This window comes from Haliotis rubra, unplaced genomic scaffold, assembly GCF_003918875.1.
Source record: "Haliotis rubra isolate DU_JTF1 unplaced genomic scaffold, ASM391887v1 Scf113, whole genome shotgun sequence".
NCBI classification, from domain to species: domain Eukaryota; kingdom Metazoa; phylum Mollusca; class Gastropoda; order Lepetellida; family Haliotidae; genus Haliotis; species Haliotis rubra.
This window is the reverse complement of record NW_025765037.1, coordinates 1,676,947-1,698,071: the sequence shown is the minus strand read 5'-3', so window position 1 is coordinate 1,698,071 and position 21,125 is coordinate 1,676,947. Positions and strand designations below refer to the sequence as shown.

The window sequence follows — 21,125 nt, the reverse complement described above, 5'->3', positions numbered from 1 at the left end:
TTATATCTCAGTGTTACATGACGTAACCATATTTCTAAATATCATCATGTTACATCACATCCCTTTTCCTGATAGAAATATTTGTGTCATTGCATAACCACCTTTCCAGACATGCATAACTAGTTTTCACTAGAGCCATGCTTGCCCAGTTTCCCCGTCCTTTTGAATGGTTCAATCACGGGTCGATATTTGCTTGTCTTTAGGCTATATTTCCTTTCGTTGCCTTTTATATCTACGTGCACACTTCATAGACAAACGTCTTGAGCATAACATTGTCGACAATGAAGCATTAGTATGCACACAGAGTGAGTGAGTTTAGTTTTACGCCACATTTAGCAATATTCCAGCAATATCACGGCGGAGGACACCAGAAATAGGCTTCACACATTGTACCCATGTGGGGAATCATACCCAGGTCTTCGGCGTGACGAGCGTTAGACCATTAGGCTACCCCACCGCCCCTGCACACATAGAAACAAAAATACCACATACATGCAGGGTGAGAGAGTGGGTGTGGATTTACACCTGTGAGACGCTAGAAGGTTAATAGTCACATGACTTATCCCACCGGGTACCCATTTTCTGCTGGGTGAACAGAGGCACTTTTGAACAAACTTACTTGCCTAAGGTGAGACCACATGTTTCACATGTGCTTCGTCACGGTTGAGGACACCAGAAATGGAACTTCATTCAATTTACCCACGTGAGGAATCGATCACGGGGCATCGGCATCACGAGCTAGTGCTTTAAACATATAGGGAGTGAGTGAGATTAGTATTACGCTGCTTTGAGCAATATTCCAGCAATATCAAGGCGAGGACACCAGAAATGGGTTTCACACATTGTGTTAACATCTTGGCTAACCCTTACAGAGAAAAGAATACTCAAATATACATCAAATTATGTGTACGTAAATACAAACTATTACAGAAAGCATACACTGTGGACAGATTCATGTTATGTGTGTGTGTGTGTGTGTGTGTGTGTGTGTGTGTGTGTGTGTGTGTGTGTGTGTGTGTGTGTGTGTGTGTGTGTGTGTGTGTGTGTGTGTGTGTGTGACCAACCAAAGGGTAATATTGATCATACATACACATGCCCATGTACTAATGCATTTCACTTCTGTGAGTGGCATTTATTAATGCATTTCAGGTACATATTTAAATCCATTTAGCATTTGTTCGTAACCCCGTTGCAATATGTGGCACACTTGACGCATAATATATATTTATGATTGTCAATCACAATAAGTATAACAAATATATATACCTGTATTGCACATCATTGACTGGATGAAACTACAATACTCTTGGTGTCAGCGTTAAATACAGTTCCAATTGACCGGAAGAGTCTCAAGCAGGTAATTCACACAATGTGAACAAGGATACTGAGGTTTTTACATCTCACAGCGGAATATCGTTATCTTAAAATCGACTAGAGCAACGTGCTGCTTTACTGCTTGAAATTGACAAACCTTAATCCCAAAATTATCTCAAAAAGCGATAAATCATTTTTTTTATATTCACAAGGCATCTCCGCCAAAGTAACGACAGATTGAGACAATGGAGGGATCTTCAAATTAGACATACCAGTAGATGTCTCTAAGTGAACTTAAATAAAATATATTAATGAAAATCAATCGATTTCTTTGATTTTGATTTCCTTTTTTCTACATCATGCTTCTTCTTCCTCCTTATCCTCTCCTCTTGCCTCTTCTCCTCAGCTCTGATCTCTTCTACAGCCTTGACTCTTTCTGCCCTCTTCTCTCCCAGAGAAGGACGCGGTGGAGTGTACACTTCTTTCGCTTCTCGAGCACGCTCCATCATTTCTTTCGATGGTTTCGAAACCCCTGGCTGTGACTCTAGTCTATGCTTTGATGAGTCAGATCCTTCTGATGTTGCCTGGGATTCTAGATCTACACAACTATTTGACTTTTGCACACTTTTTTCGTTTTATCTTTTCCCTTCTTTTTATGCTTCACGCCTGAAGTCCTCACTTCTACCTTGCCGTCGTAAACACTTGTCACTGCGTCACTGTTAACACCTTCTGCTCTAACAACTGATTTCTTGGCACGTCTCGGGCGGGAAGTTTTCAATTTCACAGTATCGTTACTATTTTTAGTCTTCACACTATCATAGACGATGCGTGGTCTGCGTACATAATTCATTACATCCATTCCTTCATCTCTGGTAGATGAGGCTTCTTTTTTTTGCACCATTTGGCCTTTTGATTTCCTACTTTTTTTAGCTTTCCTTTCCGGTTGGCCTTCTAAGGCATTAGCCACGCTTTCTTCCTCCTTAATCTTACTTTGTATTCTGAATAAAGAAACTGTTTCATCTCTGCATACTACGCTCTTTCTAGGAGCTTTATCTTTTGAGCTCTTATCAGGTTTCTTTGAATCATCATCACATTTAGTTCTTACTGAACCCATCTCATTTTGCTTAAGTTTGGACTCTGAGCTACCTTCTTTACAAGCACTAAGTATGTCTGGTTGTGAAATTGCACCTTCGTCACTTTTGCCCAATTCTTTATTCCTCATTTCAACCCCACTTTTGTCAGTGTCTATTTTACTGGTTGGTTGTTTGAGACAAGCTTCACCTTGTTTTCGTACACGTGTGCTTGGTTCACTCAGTGGAAATGAATCTTCTTGATTTTCTGAAGACAGATCTGTTTCTTTTTTCAATTTACCATTCTTGTTAGATTTAGATTTTCGGTTCCTATTGTGTGCATGTATGGGTGATCCATCCTTTGGATTAGCATGCATCTTGTCTTTATGGAGTACCATCATTTCAGTACTTACAGAGAGGAGTGCGGGTGCTTTTGACGTTTCTGAAACATTCCTTTTCCTACTCCTGTCCCTTGAAGATGTGGACTTTGAAGCTGGAGATTTGGATTTACTCTGTCGTTTATTTATTTCTCTTTTATTGATTTCAGAATGACTACCAAGTCTGCTTCTTGGTGACACGTGGTTATCATTACGTGTTGAAGGTGATATGCTCATGTGAACTCTCGGTGAACTTAATTCATTCACTAGACCCAGCATCTTAGGAACCTTTCCTCTTCTAGAATGAGTTTTGTGGTCTTTCGTTTTCGTATCTGTAATGTTCTTCTCGACTCTCGTTGGGTGTATTTGTCTTCTGATTTCATTAGCAGTAGCAATATAGGGATTCTCTTCGTATTTGCCTTTACGTTTTCCATGTCGACTATGAGGTGTAGAGGGTGGACGTTCCTTCTTCCTCTGCTTCTTCGGTCGATGAATGTATACCCCTCCATCACCCATCAACGTCTCGGGAGTTGTTGATCTTTTCTTTTGATTTTGATTTTCAATACCATTTTGATTCTTGTCGACGGTGATTTGATTCTGATAGTCACAGTTCACTACTGATGTGTTCTTGTCACCTAACACACAATCTACAACACTTCTAACATTTGAAAACACTGGTTGGTCTGATATCGTCTCTTTCTTCGAAATGCTATTCTTTTTAGGACTACGTGTTGATTCTTTATGCCCTATTTGAATATCTAACGGTGTCTTTATCTCCCCACTGCTGGGGTCAGTGTCATGATCATTTTCGTACATTTGGTTTTCAGAAGACTCTTCGGACATTTTATGTGACATTTTGACTTCCTTTTTGTTTGTTGCATTTTCAATCTTTTCTTCGTTTTCTTCTTCTACTTCTTCTTCGTCGTCTTCTAAGTTTTCCTCGATCTTTCCACATTCGTTGTCTTCTTCATCATCTTCTTCCTCCCCTTCATTTTCATCATCATTATCATCTTCATCACTATTTGAATCATCTTCATCCAAGTCCTGTACATCTTCCTGTACATTTTCCTGTCGCGCAAGAACATTGGCCTTTGACACTGGATGTCTATCAATCTCTGGTCTACATTCACTTACTATTACTGAATTTCGCTTCGTCTTTTCCATTTCTCCTTCCCCTTCTTCCTCCTCTTCTTCCTCTTCTGTGTCATCTTCGACCCCTGTCTCCTCTTCCTCATCATCGTCGATCTCAGTTTCATCATTGTCTTCACCATTCTCATTTTCTTCCTCTTCCTCTGTGCTGTCTTTTCTTCCAGGGCTACACTGACTTACGGAATCTCTTTCCGAAACAGCCTCCTGAGCAATCTCAGCTTCTTTTAACTTCTCATTTTCAGTAATATTTTCCTCATCTTCAACATCTGCCTCTACCATAGATTTAATCTGAGAATCATCTCTAATATTCTTTTCTGATTCCATCAACGGTTGTAAATCTTCTTCTTCCTCATCATTTTCATCTACTTCCTCGTCATCTTCTTCTTCCTCATCGTCTTCTTCGTCCTCGTCCTCTTCTCCTTCCTCCTCCTCCACTGATTCATCTTCATTCTCTTCTATCTCCTCATCATCTTCTTCAATGTTCTCTTCATCATCTTCCTCGCCAAGTTCCTCATCCTCTTCGTCTTCGGCCAGTTCATCTCCAATGGTAGTTGACTGAGTCGACACAATTGTAGATTGTTTACTTAGAAGTGTAATGTTACTATTCGAATTTTTACTGAGAACTGACGTCTTTCTGCTTTGCACATAGCTAGGATTTGACACTGTTGAAACTCTTTTCTCAAAACTGTCATTAGAACCTTCAAACGTTTGGTTTCTTTTCAAAGATATATCACTTTGAGTTGATATTTTCTTAGAAGATCGGTGCTCCTGTGAACGATATTCTTCCTCTGAAGGCACATCACTTAATAGTACGTCCACCTCGGTATTTCTTGATAATTTTGAGTTTGTAATTCGTTGCTCTGGGGCATTGTGAATATCAGCTTTGGTGTGATGTTTTTCAACTTCCTTTCCATTACTATGAACACTTTCTTGTCGTCCTTTAGGTTTGCTTTTAGATGAACCTTTACCTTTTGTAGAGCTAGATTTTCTGTGAAAATAGATATAAAATGATAGTAGAAAATATAATATGACTTTTCGCTTCGTTAATTTCTGATAATTATAAATTTCTGATTTATATAATTTATTTAATAATTTATCATTTATGGTCGGAACCCCCTAAGTGAATTATCAAATCACAGGATATTTTCTGTGCCATATGTGTTGTTTACAAAATTCATTAAATTTTGTTTATCATTATGTATTTGATAGGCTCTATTCACTATTCAATACTTAGTTATTCTACACTTTGCGACCAGCCAATCTGTTTTAATTGGTTTAATTCCCTCACTCTGAATCCCTACAAGATAATAAGAGGCCTGTGTTATTTTGAAAGAGACTATAGGTTTCAAACACATTATATATCTTCCTTTAAGAACTGATAACTGGAGAATTAAAGTGAAATGTTGAATTTCATCTAACAAAATATTATAAGCAAAAATGTAATTGTTCTTATATGCCCTACACTAAAGATCAAGCGACCGATGAATGAAAAGTTCTCTGAATATAAGGTATTTGTTACTGACGTCACGAAACATTGAAGTCTCTGTTTGATATAATCCAGGCCATAAAAAACTATTTTTATTTGTAACATTTCAATATATAGCGTCAAACTGGTCTTTGAGCGGATATTTGTTTTTTATTGACAAGGTGGGGACAAAGCCATTCTCAAATCTGCACATCTTTGTATTGATATCATATATCTCCTATCTTGTAATATATATTATACTGAGATGAGATATAAAATGAAGTTTGACGTTGTTAACTTACCCGTGACTGGGAAAAAGAGCGAGTAGTTAGTTTGAGAAGTTCCAAAACATGGAGCAAAACAGTTTTCCTAATTAGTCCCACCTATACAATTTTAGGATTTTCGTGAGTCAGAGAGTAGACCATATCAGATTTCGTCCTTCGTTTTAGTGACTGACATTTAAGTCTGTTCCAGAGAAAGTACTTATACAAAATATGATACTGTGACGAGTTTTACAAAACTATGAATGACTATTCTTTACGTTTGTTCGGGGCCCACATCAAGGAGTGAAATACAATATGTTTTGAAGCAGTGGTCGAAATAACATTTTGTTTCCTACGAAAACCCTGCCCCAGACCAATGGAATAGTCTGTTCTGTAGATTACCGTACAAACATTATTCCTATTGAATGATACCGTAAATGAAACATACTCGTGTTCCACGTCGTTGTCATGGGAACTGGCTCCTTCCGGACTGAGTCGATGACTGTCAGAGGTCGCTGACTTTGGCCCCTTTTCTTCAGGTTCCTCTCCAATTGGAGTCAAAGGATTACTTCCGGTCTTTAAGAGACAATAAATTTCACGTTTAAATGCCTCTTTGGTGCGCTGAAACAACAAGTGCCCTGTGACCGTGACGGTGGAAGTGAGAACAGCAATGTACAATCTGTGGTTTAATACGTAATGGGTCGTGTTACATGATTTGAAATGATTCCATAAAAAGAAAAATTTGAGCCCGTGAAGTTTAAATAAAGCCAACGGATTACTGGTTTTTTAGAAACAACAAAAAGCCAAAATGAACTAGTATTTTTTAACAACTGTGGTTTGAGTTATCTTGTTTTGGCTTTAGATGAAGAGCATGCACTTTTCATTATTTATAGCAGAAAACTGTGACATTTAACTTAATTCAGATAATTTATTCAGTGTTGTTCGATATCTTAGATTATTAAGCATAGTTATAACATATGAGTTCGTAGATAATTTATCTTTGTAAAATGTAATATCATTTCCACAACAGCGCTCAGATACTAAAATTGATGAAGGAAGGATTATTTTATTATTGCCGTTATCTAAACATGGAACATTTGCCTTATCTATCTTACTTTGAAACATACATGTCATCACCGAGAGAAAGAATGTTAAGATTAGCCCGGAGTATTTTTGAATACTTGAAAGAAGTAACTATAACTGTCTCAATCATCCGAGGAATGACACGATGATAACGAGATAACTAATTAACTGTTCCTATATGTAGTTCCTAAAAAGATACTCGTAATGTAAAACTGTGGAACTTAGACGTAACTGAGTTGTCATTTATATAAACAGTATCGACAATTATTGTGTTTAAATATAATTAATTACAATGACTTACTACGTATGATTCCCTATTATTATTTTTCATGAAATTAGATATATATTTAACAATTCATGAAGCCCCCAACACTTATGTTATACTATATTTAAGGATTTGAAAATGTACCACATTAATCCAAGCCAATTACCGTGGGTGTTCAAGCTCCGTGTTGTTAAATGATTCAGTTATATGAATTTAGGATTCAGGGCCATGAACTCAAATTAACATCCTTTTGTTTTTGTTAAATGTCACTTTCCATTCAAAAGGCTATTGTGAACATTCATAATTAACTTTCGCAATTTGTTAAAACTAAAATACACTGTATATGTTGCTAGGCAAGTAGAATAGAAGGTTAAAAGGGCAATTAGTCTTGATAAAAAGGTACGTTTCACAAAATAATTACCTTTTCCATGAAACAGACTTTCGGTTGTTTTGTTGATTACTTTTGCATTGATTTGTTTTGCTTTATTAATGCCTTTCCAATTATTACTTGCACATTACTGTTCGTGAATAATTGTGTTCGGTGAAGGAAAAAGTAAATATTTTTGTTGTAGTAAAAAACGTGAATGTCTCTTTGACAGTGAAGAAAGTGAATATGTCTGTGACAGTGAAAAACGTGAATATGTCTGTGACAGTGAAAAAAGTGAATATGTCTGTGACAGTGAAAAACGTGAATGTGTCTGTGACAATGAAAAAAGTGAATGTGTCTGTGACAGTGAAAAACGTGAATGTGTCTGTGACAGTGAAAAAAGTGAATGTGTCTGTGACAGTGAAAAAGTGAATATGTCTGTGACAGTGAAAAAGTGAATATGCCTGTGACAGTGAAAAAAGTGAATGTGTCTGTGACAGTAAAAAAAGTGAATATGTCTGTGACAGTGAAAAACGTGAATGTGTTTGTGGTAGTGAAACAAGGTGACTGTGTTTGTGACCGTGACGAGGTGAATGTGTTTGGGGTAGTGAAAATGTGTAGAATAAACACACATATAAACCAAAGACAAACAGAAAGTTTAAAATCTGTAACGAATGGTATGAGGAGTGATAAAATACCTACCGAAACAACGCAGGTTTGCAGTAGTATAAACATTATATCTACACTCAGGAAATCAAAATAGTTTAATTATTAGATAGGAACATAACTGGCATGATCCTTAAGTGAAAATACGGTATGCGAAGGATTGCTGGTGTGTTCTGAGCCTAACTATGATGGACTTCGTTGATGAGAATGGATCCTAATTATTTAACAACGCATTTGCATCCAAAGTCCCCATACGTTTGTCATCAATGCGACATTGTCCTGATTCCTTTGGTTTGTAAGGCTTCCTGTGTGAAATGTTCTCAAAAGCAGAAATGGCGTCATAATTAGCTGCATCATATTTGCAGGGCAGCTGTTTCTTCAATCTTATCCTTCCTACTCTCCAGATCGAAGGAGACGTTAAATGTTTTCACTGCTTTGGCTGTTGTTTCGTTTCCCGTTGATAGAGATATACCATCAATGGTTATAATCGCTCAACAAAATAACCTGGGCTGCTTCACATGAGATACAGAACCCAGAACGTTTCTGATCAGGAGTCAGAGATCGTGGAATCCAGACTACTGAACATTTGTCAGTATCCATTTCCCTAGAATGTTCTCCACTTGACCGCGAAAGACGCCAATTGTACTGACTATGTGACGGTATGTGAGTTGATGATCTATCCATAATCATTGCATGTATGTCATCAACATTTCCTAAGAGATGGCAGCTGAAGGTTGTCCTGATCTTGGATCATCTCCGAGGCTCTCCTTCTGCCAATCTTGTACTCCGCTGCCCACGTGTAACTGTGGTAATGGAAGGAACATCCTCCCCTAAAGTTTTCACCATGTCCACATGGATGGCTGTTCAAGTTAACCATTTATGGTGGAAATACGTGGTGACGTGGTTTGTCCATTTTCATCAACGGAGAACACCTAGTTATTTTCATGCCTGAACAAATATGCTGCCTGGGTGTGCAAATGCAGCAAGTATGCATGGAACGTCCTTCATTTCATTTCATTTAGGGAATATAATACATTATTTACAGTTAGACTTAATGTTTCTCAACCATCCCAGTGCAATATGATGTAAATATACATCTGAACAATAGGAAAATGGATCGTTTTAACATCATAGATGCCGTGGACAAACCATTGACAGATAATTAATGAGACAAGGGTGATATAAAATGGAAGGTTCAATAACGTCTATAATATATACTAGTCAACGTTCGATAGTGATACACGCATATGGAACGTCTTTGCACCAACAACATACAATCCCATTGATGAGTATGGATATTGTGAACTATGAAACACCCTGTTAAAGGATGAGAAGCAGAGTTGTCACCCTTGAATTGAAAAAAGGCCCACTACCAAACGGAAAACATTCAAGAAATTCAGAGTTTTTCAATCTTTATAGAAACCTATCCAAATCAAGGATGGCAGGGTATTTGATACATACACTTTTCTTCCTATCCTTGGCATCGTTGATGGTGACGAGAAGTTCCTCGTAGACCAGATCTTGTTCCAGTTTCTTCCAACGGCTCCTCAACTTCTCACTTTTCTCAAAGTGTTTTGGCATCATGTCCTTACGGGCCAGAAATATCTCATCCTGGAGATTCGTTTGAAGGAAACGGTCAAGATTGTCCAGCGATGAGTGGAGTTTGTCCACTGAAACACAGTAATAACGTTTGCAGCAATAACTGCCGTAGCATTGGTATCTTAAGACATACGTGTTGCTAAATAGATTTTAAAAAGAGGCGTATGGTAGTCTTGGCTTGAGTTTGATTCACTACTGAGGATCATTACCTAATACGGTTGTGGCATCCTTTTCCTTTTCCTTCTTTTTTGGTTCCTGTTTCTTCTTCTTGGTTTTGGCGTTCCTCCGTTCTGACCGGTTACCCCTGTGGTAGACACTCATAGGCGATGGCGTTGTTTGGTACGACGATGATGTCGAGGAGACGTCGTCGAATGTCGACGTGCTCATTGTCTCTGACTGTTGCTGCTGTTGATAAAAGGAAACTGTGTTACAGAAGAAGAGAAGAAATATATTGTATTTGCGTGTCACATGCTGTTCATATCATAAAACCAATAAAATACATATAAAACAAGAATCCGTCCCTCAGGCCTACGAGATACGATATTACAAATGTAATACTTTAAGATATACATACAACATAAATATCACACTCATACACGCACGCACGCACGCACGCACGCACGCACGCACGCACGCACCAATGCAAACACCTATACGCCCACGAATTCCTTCACGCACAGATACTCACTGCATAAGGATTCACTCACTCATGGACACACTCGGATCCTCCCGCCATGCAGATTCATTCACCCGTACATGCACATTTTAATACACACAAACATTAATGAGATATACCTATGCGCCCACGAATTCCTTAACTCCATACGGATTCACTCACTCATGGACACGCTCGGATCCTCCCCCCATACGGATTCATTCACCCGTACATGCACAGTTTAACACACACAAACATTAATGAGATATAACTCAAATTTAAATATGGTAATACTTAACATTGTTAAAGTTAATATACAAAATTAGTACATACTTTACAATATTATGCAGCGACGAAGATGTACCATTTTACAGTTGCGGCTAAAGATTTATAAAGCTTATCATTTTGCAATAAATATATACTCTCCCAAAAAGAAACGCATCGTGAAAATAGCAATTTCATGTAGCAATGAATGAAAACGTGATTCATTTTACAAAAGGTTTTGCTCTGTTTATGAGTCCTATGGTGTTTATGTTTTGAAACATCACAACAAAACGCACCATCCGTAAAATACCCGTATTTAACAGCATGATTTTCAATTTCGGCATGTAGTGTCACAGAATACACAATTCACATGCAATGCACGTGAAAGTTGGGGATCAGATAGTCTCAATGATGGGTATAAAAGGTTGATCGCTATCTGTCGATTATTCACCTGTATTTGGAATATTGTTGACGAACGCAAAATGCCACGTCTAGGTGAAGCCAACCGTCATATCGCCATTGGTTTGCTTGAAGCTGGCCAGTCTCAACGTGCAGTTGCCCGACGCATGAATGTTCACCAAAGCACCATTTCACGGCTCTGGGAGAGATATCGCCGGCAGAATTCGGTAGCAGATGCCCCTCATAGTGGGCGACCTCGAGCGACCACTGCGGCGCAGGATCGCTACATCCGGGTACATCACCTGCGTCATCGAACAGCTACGGCGACCAGTACCGCTCAACAAATACCCGTATTGCACAGGAGGCTTTATGCACAGACCGTTTTGAACAGGCTTCGACAACAAGATCGTCGCTGAGTTTACGTGCCATGCGAAGACATTATTTTGGACCTTGTGCTTCGACAACAACATCGTCGACATCGAGTTGGTGATGGTGCACCAACGTTCAGGCCTGGAACCTATCATTGATCGCCCAGGTTTCCAACACACAGGCCCCACGTCACACTAGAGACTTCCTCCAGAACCACAACATCAATGTGCTCCCCTGGCCCTCAAGATCACCGGACTTAAACCCGATCGAACATCTGTGGGATGCCCTTGACAGACGGGTGCGACGCCGTAACCCTCAGCCCCAGACACTTCAGCAACTAGCACAGGCACAACAAGCAGAGTGGGCTGCGATTGGGCAACACGAGATTCTGAGACTTATTCGTTCGATGCCGAGGCGATGCCGTGCAGTTCTGGATGTCCACGGTGGTCACACGAGGTATTGACTTCAGCTCCACCACAGGTCTCCATGTGACACTCAAACTGACTTTCCTCGAGTTGGTGCCAAAGACGGATAAGTCTGCATTCCCAGTGTGCAATTTCGCTATATTTCATTGACTCATAAAGCCTACAAGATGTTTCAAAATAAACATAAAAATACAGTTGAAACTATATGCGTTTCTTCTTTGGGAGAGTATATTTATTAAATATCAGTGAGGCTAAGCGAGGGAAGGACACTGTTTAAATTTGTGGCTTGCTTCCATGACCCTGAACGGATATCATAATACAAACAACATTCTCCCAGAAAATGAATTTCGTTTTCCATAGCATCTGAATCAGACATTTTACATAATCGATCTTGCAAATGGGTAGGTGGGCGGAGAAACCTGCCGAGCTCTATTTGTAACGGAAGCGTTCCACATCTCAACTCCGCTGACAGGCTTCGGTGCTGACGATTTGACACTTGATAAATATACATTAAGCATTTGGGCTTAAATCAGCATTTGGGCTAGATTTAAACATTCTGTATGCACGCAGCTTGTTTCCATTCCACATCCCGTGCAACCAGTTTTCAGTGTCAAATCTATTTAAACAGTACAAATTTCTGTGATGTTAATGTTTTAATGTCTATTATATGGTGTTGGAGGGACTTTGACCAAGACAGAATGGTATTATACCACGATAACCCAGTTGACTTAATAAAAGATAGCCTTTTCCTTTACAGATGGGCATGTCAACGTGTAGTAGATTTAAACCCACATTAACTGGCCAGCGCTTGCAGCTCAAACTGGCCCCTTCCATATGTATGATGGGTTGCCGAGAAAATATATTCAGTGTGCGTAGTCATTGAGAGGGACTTAGCAACCATAATGACAAAAAGCCCGTGCTCACACATGATTGTTGCTAAAAAGGCTGAGCAAGCCTTTTCAACCTATCGGGCTTTCAAGTAGAAACTGGATTGCTACGCGCCTGATTGACCAGAAGTGTCTATCACTTTAAAATGCTTTCCATTCGAATATCTGGACTTCGCAGACAGTGCTCTCAGTGGTGTCCTCCCAAAAGTTAGACGTCCGAAAAGTTAGACGCGTTCAAACAACAAAGGTTATGGTTGGTTGCACTGAGGTTCACTACACTGTTACCTTCGTTAAGTAATGGACTACTCCAAATGTACTAATCCAAACACAAAGAGAAGGGATTATGGATAATGACAATGACTTTATTTTATATTGTTTATGTTGGAAAAACAATGTTAGGAAGAAGAAGAAGAAGAAGAAGAAGAAAAATAGTTTATTACCGTGTCACATATTTTCTAGATATATAAATACATTTCATCGACAAGTTGGAGAAAATATCCGGCCTATTCAGGCCTACGAGACACGATTATACATTAAAATTGCGTTAAAATATATAAAGTGTAAAACTCATAAAATAATTGGCAATATTACCAAGATGATGCATAAAATACAAAACAATTGCACCTTGTGGATGGGTAAAGCATTATATCAATGTTATTTTTGTTATTATCTTGACTGAATGCAATTACGAATGATGTTTAAGACGACGTTCATACATACTGAAAACCCCTGCGGCTAAAGCGTTACAGTTAATATTAGAAAGAAAGTAACTCCATAAGGTTAATGAAAACTCAAAAACATAAAAAAATCTATAATCCTGTTTTGATCAAAGTGAACATCGTAAAAACAAGCATGCAAAATCTATAATCTTGTTTTGATCAAAGTGAACATTGTAAAAACAAGCATGGAAAATCTCTGATCCTAGTAAGAATAATCGGTGTTTCTTTTTTGTTAACATAGTTAAATATTTTTCTGGCTCTAAAAGGCTTTTAAATTGTCTGTACAGCTTATACTTTGAACTTTCTTCAATTGTACTATTCCATGACTGTATATACATGTCAACTGCAACTTGTTTAAACATTTGAAGAAACTGGGATTCATTGACAACACCTTGAAATAACCAAACAACCAAATCCATATGAAAACAATAAATTACGCACAGATAAAACATAGTTATCATAACCACAATTATCGAAATACATTAGCATATCATAAACTTTTTATTTAATTCTTGGTTGATTCATATTAACAAGTTTAAGCAAGTATTTTATGAAACGCCGTTGTGCATTTATATACATTGGGTAACGTCCACATTCACCATAAACAATTACATTTGGTGTTTGGGGACCAACATTTAAGAACTTCTTACATGTAGTTCAATGTACATTTTCAATCTTATAAAATGTATTAATACCCAATACGTCGGCACCATACAAACTGATTGGTTGAATTTGGATATCAAATATTTTGAAAAATACAGAATAGTCAACATTATCTAATTTATGTGGTGTAGTACTTCTAGAAGTGCCCTTTTTACCCCGAGATGATAAATCTAATATGCATTTATTGAATTTACAAGAAGATGAAAATGGAATGCCTAGATATCTGTATGAATCAACTGTTAAGACACGTTCACCTCCATAAAACCATTTCCAATTTCTCGCTAAGGGTTCACCTCTTCCAAAAACAACAATTTGAGTTTTCTGTAGGTTAACTGTCAACATTAGTATTCTGATCAAAAAATATTTCTATAAAAATGTGAAAACCATCTCGTTAGTGTATGGGACAGGTTCATTATATCAGTAAGTAAGACTAGGTTGTAATCACAGTCACGCCTGATTGATTTGTCTGACAATTAGGACGTATGACTTTTGGGACGTCTAACTTTTGGGAGTAAACCCTCTCAGTCATTGCCACAAAACCCGCATTTTGTATTCCGTGGGGCATTCACAAGACATCTGATTTTAGGACATTGAGAATGTTAACCGAACAACGTTACCTGGGGGTAAATCCTGAGTCAATATTACACGTTGACATTTTTCTTGAAACACGTTATACTTTTTAAAAGCAACCCTTCCCGTATCCTATCCCCTAAATATATATTAGCTGTTTCAATGTTGTGTTTATATATAACGTTTAGTTTGACAGGCATGGAGGTTGGGAAGACAAGTATGACGCTTCATCCTTAATTTTTCATAATTTTCTTGCGTTAAATGTTTATTTTATCTACTTGTGAACCATATAACTGCAGCAACGAGATACGTTTGTCCATACGAAGAGGATATGTAGTTGACGTCAGTGATTGAGATGAAATCTAAACTGCAAGAAAATGGCACTCTTGGATGTTCCACATTTGACTGATCAATAATTTGTTCTCACGCATATAGTTGGCTGCACAAACACAGCAAATAGTGCCATTCGTTGTCATCGGGTGATGGTCGAAGCAGTGATAACGACTGTTTGAAAGTTAAGCGTGTCCATACGGACCGGTAGTGTATTAAACCGACACAAAAGGTGATATTGATTTGCCATATATCCCTTTTGACATATACACCGGTATTACATTAATCCTCGTTTACTGGTTGATGGGTCAATTACGGACGTTGTGCCAGCGGGTAAGCACATGTAGAACATCTGCTATGGAAAGAGGAGGGTATGTTGCATTATAATGCAAGAGTGTGTGAGTATGGTTTGACGGCGTTTTTAGCAATATTCCTGCAATATGACGGCGAAACATCATATGGGTTTCACACATTGATCCCATGTGGAGTATCGAACCGGAGTCTTCGGCGTGACGAGCGAACGCTTTAACCACTACGCTACCCCGACCGCAGTGTACTTTTTTTCTGCATTCGCAACATATTGGGTGGAATTGTCATCGGTTACCCAGATTAGATACAAGGTATCTTAGCAGTGTTATGCTGTATGGAAACCTTTAGAGCGATGAAACTCTGTCATATTGGTATCAAATTAAAAAGATGTTTCTTGATATATGGCATTCCAAAGACGACGACGCAATCTTGGTCAGAAGACATAACAAACACCATTTTGTCCCTCCTCCAGGAACCATTGGAACCACATAAGAATAAGACCGCAATCCGTCTCACGAAATGAAATATATCGACTTTAGCATAATCTTTAATGCGAGCAGGTTTTATCTTTAGATAAATTCACACAAAAAAGTATGTGATAGAGACAGATGGAATTAAAAAGATTGTACATGGACAAAAATAAATGACCATAATGCACTCTACCTGTGTCATGAATATAGATCGCATCTATGTATATTCACTGTTCTTCAAACACACAAATTTTCACACAAGTTCAATTTTCGCAACATCCAGAGTCAGGATTAGTTTTATTACAAAACACGTGGTATTATTTCATGTGCGAGATCATATGTTTTATTCATTAGCCAATACTAAATGTGAGTGAGTGAGTTTAGTTGTTCGCCACACTCAGCAATATTCCAGCTATATGGCGGCGGTCTGTAAATAATCGAGTCTGGACCAGACAATCCAGTGATCACAGCATGAGCATCGATCTGAGCAGTTGGGAACCGATGACATGTGTCAACCAAGTCAGCGAGCCTGACCACCCGATCTTGTTAGTCGTCTTTTACGAAAGCATGGGTTGCTGAAGATCAATTCTAACCCGGACCTTCACGGGTCCAATACTAATTGTGAAAAGAGTACATCTGTTCACGTGTGTGAAAGTTATATGGTGTTTTCAGCAGATATGTAAGAAATATAAGATATTGGACATTATGAATCGGTAGTGACATTCGTGAGACCTGAAAAGATAGAAACCGTTTCCATGGATTCACAGCACTATTGTGATAATGTCAAATATATAATATGTATAGAATATATATTCTCACGTCACGTTCGTGTGTGGGGGCTGTTATATCACATTGCGACATTTTGTGAAGCTCAATCGCGCACTCTACCCTCAGTAAATATAGTCTATGTCAACTTTAAGTGTGTACATTAAATGACATCGGGGGCATGGTGGTCGAGCAGTCTAAGGCGCCAGGCTCGTGATGCAGCGGGATCGAGCCCGCCTGTGACCGGGTGTAAAAACCTTGGAGTCAACTTCGTGTGCAGACTCTTTCAGTGTTGTCACAACCTCTAGTGTACATACAGTACACAACCCTGTGCACTTAAAAGAACCCACGAATCCGTTGGTATATGACCAGATGGTGGCCACATGAATACGTGCAAACACCTAGCTGCGGTTACAGCGACGTGCAGTAAACTTGGACAAAGTACTGTGAATATGTGTCCCAGTCTACCCAGCTGTGAATGGGTTCCTCGTAAGGATGGCAAAGCCGCAAGAACTTGGTGCGCCTATGACTGCATATACATTATCCATGTCCGCTATATAAATATCCTATAATAAATGATACTACATCAGCACATTGTTCATCAGTTTCCACGCTTAAAGACCCATTGCAACATAGTTTAGAACTATATGGGAATACATTGACTACAGCATCTTTTGTACACATCTACCATTGGTATGGGCATGGACTCAAGACTGGCCTTCATCTCTAAAGTGTGACAGAAGGCTCCGAAAATGTCTCGGAATCTATTGATAAGATGAATATTTTATGAATTCTCGCGGCGTCTATCTTCTTGCTGCTGTTAATGATGGTGCTTGGATATTAGACAGCGACGGTGACTTAGATATCACAACCTCTGCTCTGGTATGACGCATGGCCTCAAACACCCACAAGCCGACTCCCCTCAGAAACTATTCATGACATCAATAGTTAATGAAGAACATGTCTTTAGGTGCATGTTTTAACGCTACCGTCGATAATACGTTACCATACTGGAATACCTAGAAACGATTTGGATGATTGCATATTTGTGCTTTAACCATGTATAGAAACACGAATCTTCTTCGTGGAGGACACTACAGTTACTAGATAATTTCACACTTTCTGCATGAAATAGTATTCTAAGCACATCTAAGAAATATCTGCTTCATCAAGAGAGTAAATTGTTTGACTCCCATTCATTTTATGCATGCATTTACTGATCAGTGACAACAAGCGATGGTACCAAGTGTCTGCGAAATGATGATCGTACCGTGCCCCACAGGTGACAGACACTGAAAGTCAATTTCACCTGAATAAATACGGGTGCTTTCGGTTTGAGTGAATTGAGTGAATTGTTATATGGTATGAATTTAGTAATTGCGCGATACTGATACTATCATTTCTCAGTGAGTGAGTTTAGTTTTACGCCGCTTTTACCAATATTCCAGATATCACGGCGGGGGACACCAGAAATCGGCTTCACGGATTGTACCCGGTGGTGGGAAATCAAACCCGGGACTTCGGCGTGATGAGCGAACGCTCTAACCTCGAGGCTACCCAATCGCCCCTTACGATTCTGAATGTACAATTAAATATTAAACGGCAGCTAAAAGCCAGGGATGCCATTTGTAACATATCGATACCTACATATATATAAATAATCCGTTTATTGGTAATGTTCTTTACAGATCGTTTTACTCCACAGCCATGCTATTGGTTTATCTTACCTATTCATAAGGTCGCAGTTCACACATGGGGCAAAGAAACCGGAGAACAAACTGATATCATCCATTTTTCATGAAAAGGATTCGTTTCATGTATCAACCTAATAACTTGTACACACGCACATTATTGAGCAGACGTTGTCAGGAACGATGACCGTCTGCGCCGCAAATAATTTTGTTTGTTTGTTTGTTCACCAATGTCTGTACATAATCGAGTCTGGACTCGATAATCCAGTGATTGACATCATGAACATCGATCTACGCAATTGGGATGCAACGATATGCATGAATCAAGTCAGCGAGCCTGACCACCCGGTCCGGTTAGTTGCCTCGCACAGGTTGCCAAAGACCAATTCTAACCAGGATCGTCAAAGGTCAAAAGAATATTTTTTTATGAGGAGAACTTATAGATAAAGACCAACAAGAGATGCCGTGTAACATATGTTATATTTGGGATTATACTTTCTTTGTAAAGTACAATTCTAGTACTTTTGGGGTTGAGTCCCATCCGGGATTCGAACCCGCACCCTCAGAGATGTTGTGACAAGAAACAGTTTTTAAAAAAACAAGAATGTGCGATTAAGCCTCCATGTAGCTAACTTGTAACACATATTTGTCATACGTACTCTTGAATCAGAATAAAACATACCTGGGATTGATTCACTGGTCCTATGATAAAAAGAACTATGTTTTTCACGACCGGAGCAAATATCTCTGTTTAGCAAGATACATACACTAATGCATTCGTAACGACTGTTTTAAGATATTTCCAAATAACACAATACAATATACATTACCTTTCTGCTTAATGATATGCATTGTATCGCTAAAATGAATCAAAATACACTATAATAACAATGCACAATGTAGTTTTACAAATATGTAGATACTTATGTAATCATCGTCAAAAAACACCTAAATTCTCATCGGAAAAGATATTAATTATATGAATTGGTAATAGACAGAAGCGACAAAAAACCATTTACATCCACACGTAATCTCTGCTAAAAGCAACAGTTGATTGCAAAATTGAGAGCATGTGTTTAATAATAATAATAATGTGTCCATTTATATAGCGCCAAACTCCACACTAGGTATGCTCATAGCGCTAACAATCAAGGCCATTATTACCCCGGATAACCCAAGTTGCCTGTTAGGCGCTAGAAGGTTATAGTCATATGAATCACTATGACATAGTGATGATACCAGGTGTTCCCCAAAAGAAGAGTGTACCCTGCCCTACAGGTGGCACCCGTCATAAACAAATATAAAGGTTATTTATTTTAATTTATAAGATTATAATTGAAAACATATTTCATACGTCGTAACATGCACTTGCATGTCAATACATGGAATTTACACCTGATCAACGATGATACTGAAACAGGAATGAGTCAAAGCATTAATGTAACGTTCTCTGAATAATTCAGTAGTTTTGTGTCAATTATGTCACAAAGCACTTACCTTTAAGATGCAAATAAAATCCTTTCGACACATTCATCGCCTTTTTATTGATTGGATTTATAATCCATAACTTCTTTGTTAATACGGAAAAACAACTAGAACACAATGAGTCCTGACATGCGCGCACCCTGCTGAACGCTGCCATGGAAGATTTCTACATAACCTGAATAAAAACAATAGTTGTCGAAGTGTTTGTTGATTGTTGTTTCTATTGCAACGGCTCAGATTGCAAGGACCTCCCTTCCTCTATAGATCGCTGACTGCACCGAGCGTTACAGTCACTCCATTATCATATAGTAACATCAATATGGTTTTAAATCATTCTGTTTGTCGTTTTATGAATATGCATCATTGCAATGTTAATCTCATATAGATTGAAGGATACAAAGTGTCAAGAACTCTTGAACGTGGATTTTGACTTGCCATGTGTATATGAGGTTCAATTTCCATGAAATATGTCGCTGTTCTAATTACCCTAAGTAGTTGAATCATTGATACAACTTCAGTAACATAATCCCTTCAATCGATCTGCTAAACGTAATTTAATTCAAGAAATGAAAAGGACAATCTTTGTTAAATATATAATTACGAATTCTACACCATAACTCCCCCAGACTTTCTTTAACGCAAGTCAATCAATATCTAGTGATATCATGTTGAAGTACTTTAATGATTGACACTCCACCGAAACACTTCACAGCACACGGTTCCTTTCTTCTAGTTACATCGAAATCAATCAAACTTAAAAAAGTATGTTGGGTTAGTATTCGTACACTTTCAATCGGAAATAAAACGTGTGAATAGGGGATGGTTGGGAACGTTATATATATAACTGAGTGAGTGTTATTTCACGATCTGATTAAGCAATATCCTCCATGGTGGGAACACCAGATAATGAGATGTACACATGGGTGGTATTTGATTGATTGATTGAGTTTAGTTTTACGCCGCTTTTAGCAATATTCCAACAATATCACGGCGGAGGACACCAGAAATGGGCTTCACACATTGTACCCATGTGGGGAATCGAACCCGGGACTTCGGCGTGATGAGCGAACGCTTTAACCACTAGGCCACCCCACCGCCCCTGGGTGGTATTGGAATAAGGTGAGTTTAACACTGAACAGTTATACTGTTACATCATGCCGGTTTGATGGGGGCAGAACCCGATCGTGGTGTTGGTCTATAAGGTTTACCATTCTGGTGGAACCCACGAGCCCAGGTTTGGTGCTGACGAATTAGGAATCATTTATAATCAGGATGCTTCAGGGAGTTGACCTACGACCATTGGATTCTGGGACGCCCAAGATTCCGTGTAAGGGATTATCGGCGCCGGAGACCATTCTCCCACACGTGCCCTCAAGTGTTTGGGTTGATTTATGTACATCATATATATACTAGAGAGGGGTCTTGGATAATCCACACACACGCACGCAGACAGAAAGACACACACAGAGATAGACATACAGATAGACAGACAGATAGATAGATAGA

The 21,125-nt window shown here is 38.7% G+C and overlaps 1 protein-coding gene across 1 annotated transcript in view; it reads right to left on the bottom strand.

Annotated features, from left to right (window-relative positions):
* Positions 1-1,513: 1,513 nt before the first annotated feature.
* LOC124291703 (myb-like protein X) overlaps positions 1,514-21,125 on the bottom strand; it is a 43,091-nt gene continuing 23,479 nt past the window's right edge. Inside the window, exons 2-5 of the mRNA XM_046728766.1 lie at positions 9,828-10,023; positions 9,481-9,689; positions 6,087-6,214; positions 1,514-4,898 (exon numbers count right to left, since the gene is read on the bottom strand). Coding sequence (XP_046584722.1) covers positions 1,913-4,898; positions 6,087-6,214; positions 9,481-9,689; positions 9,828-10,023 — 3,519 coding nt within the window. The 3' untranslated portion in view covers positions 1,514-1,912. The remainder of the gene's footprint in view (positions 4,899-6,086; positions 6,215-9,480; positions 9,690-9,827; positions 10,024-21,125) is intronic.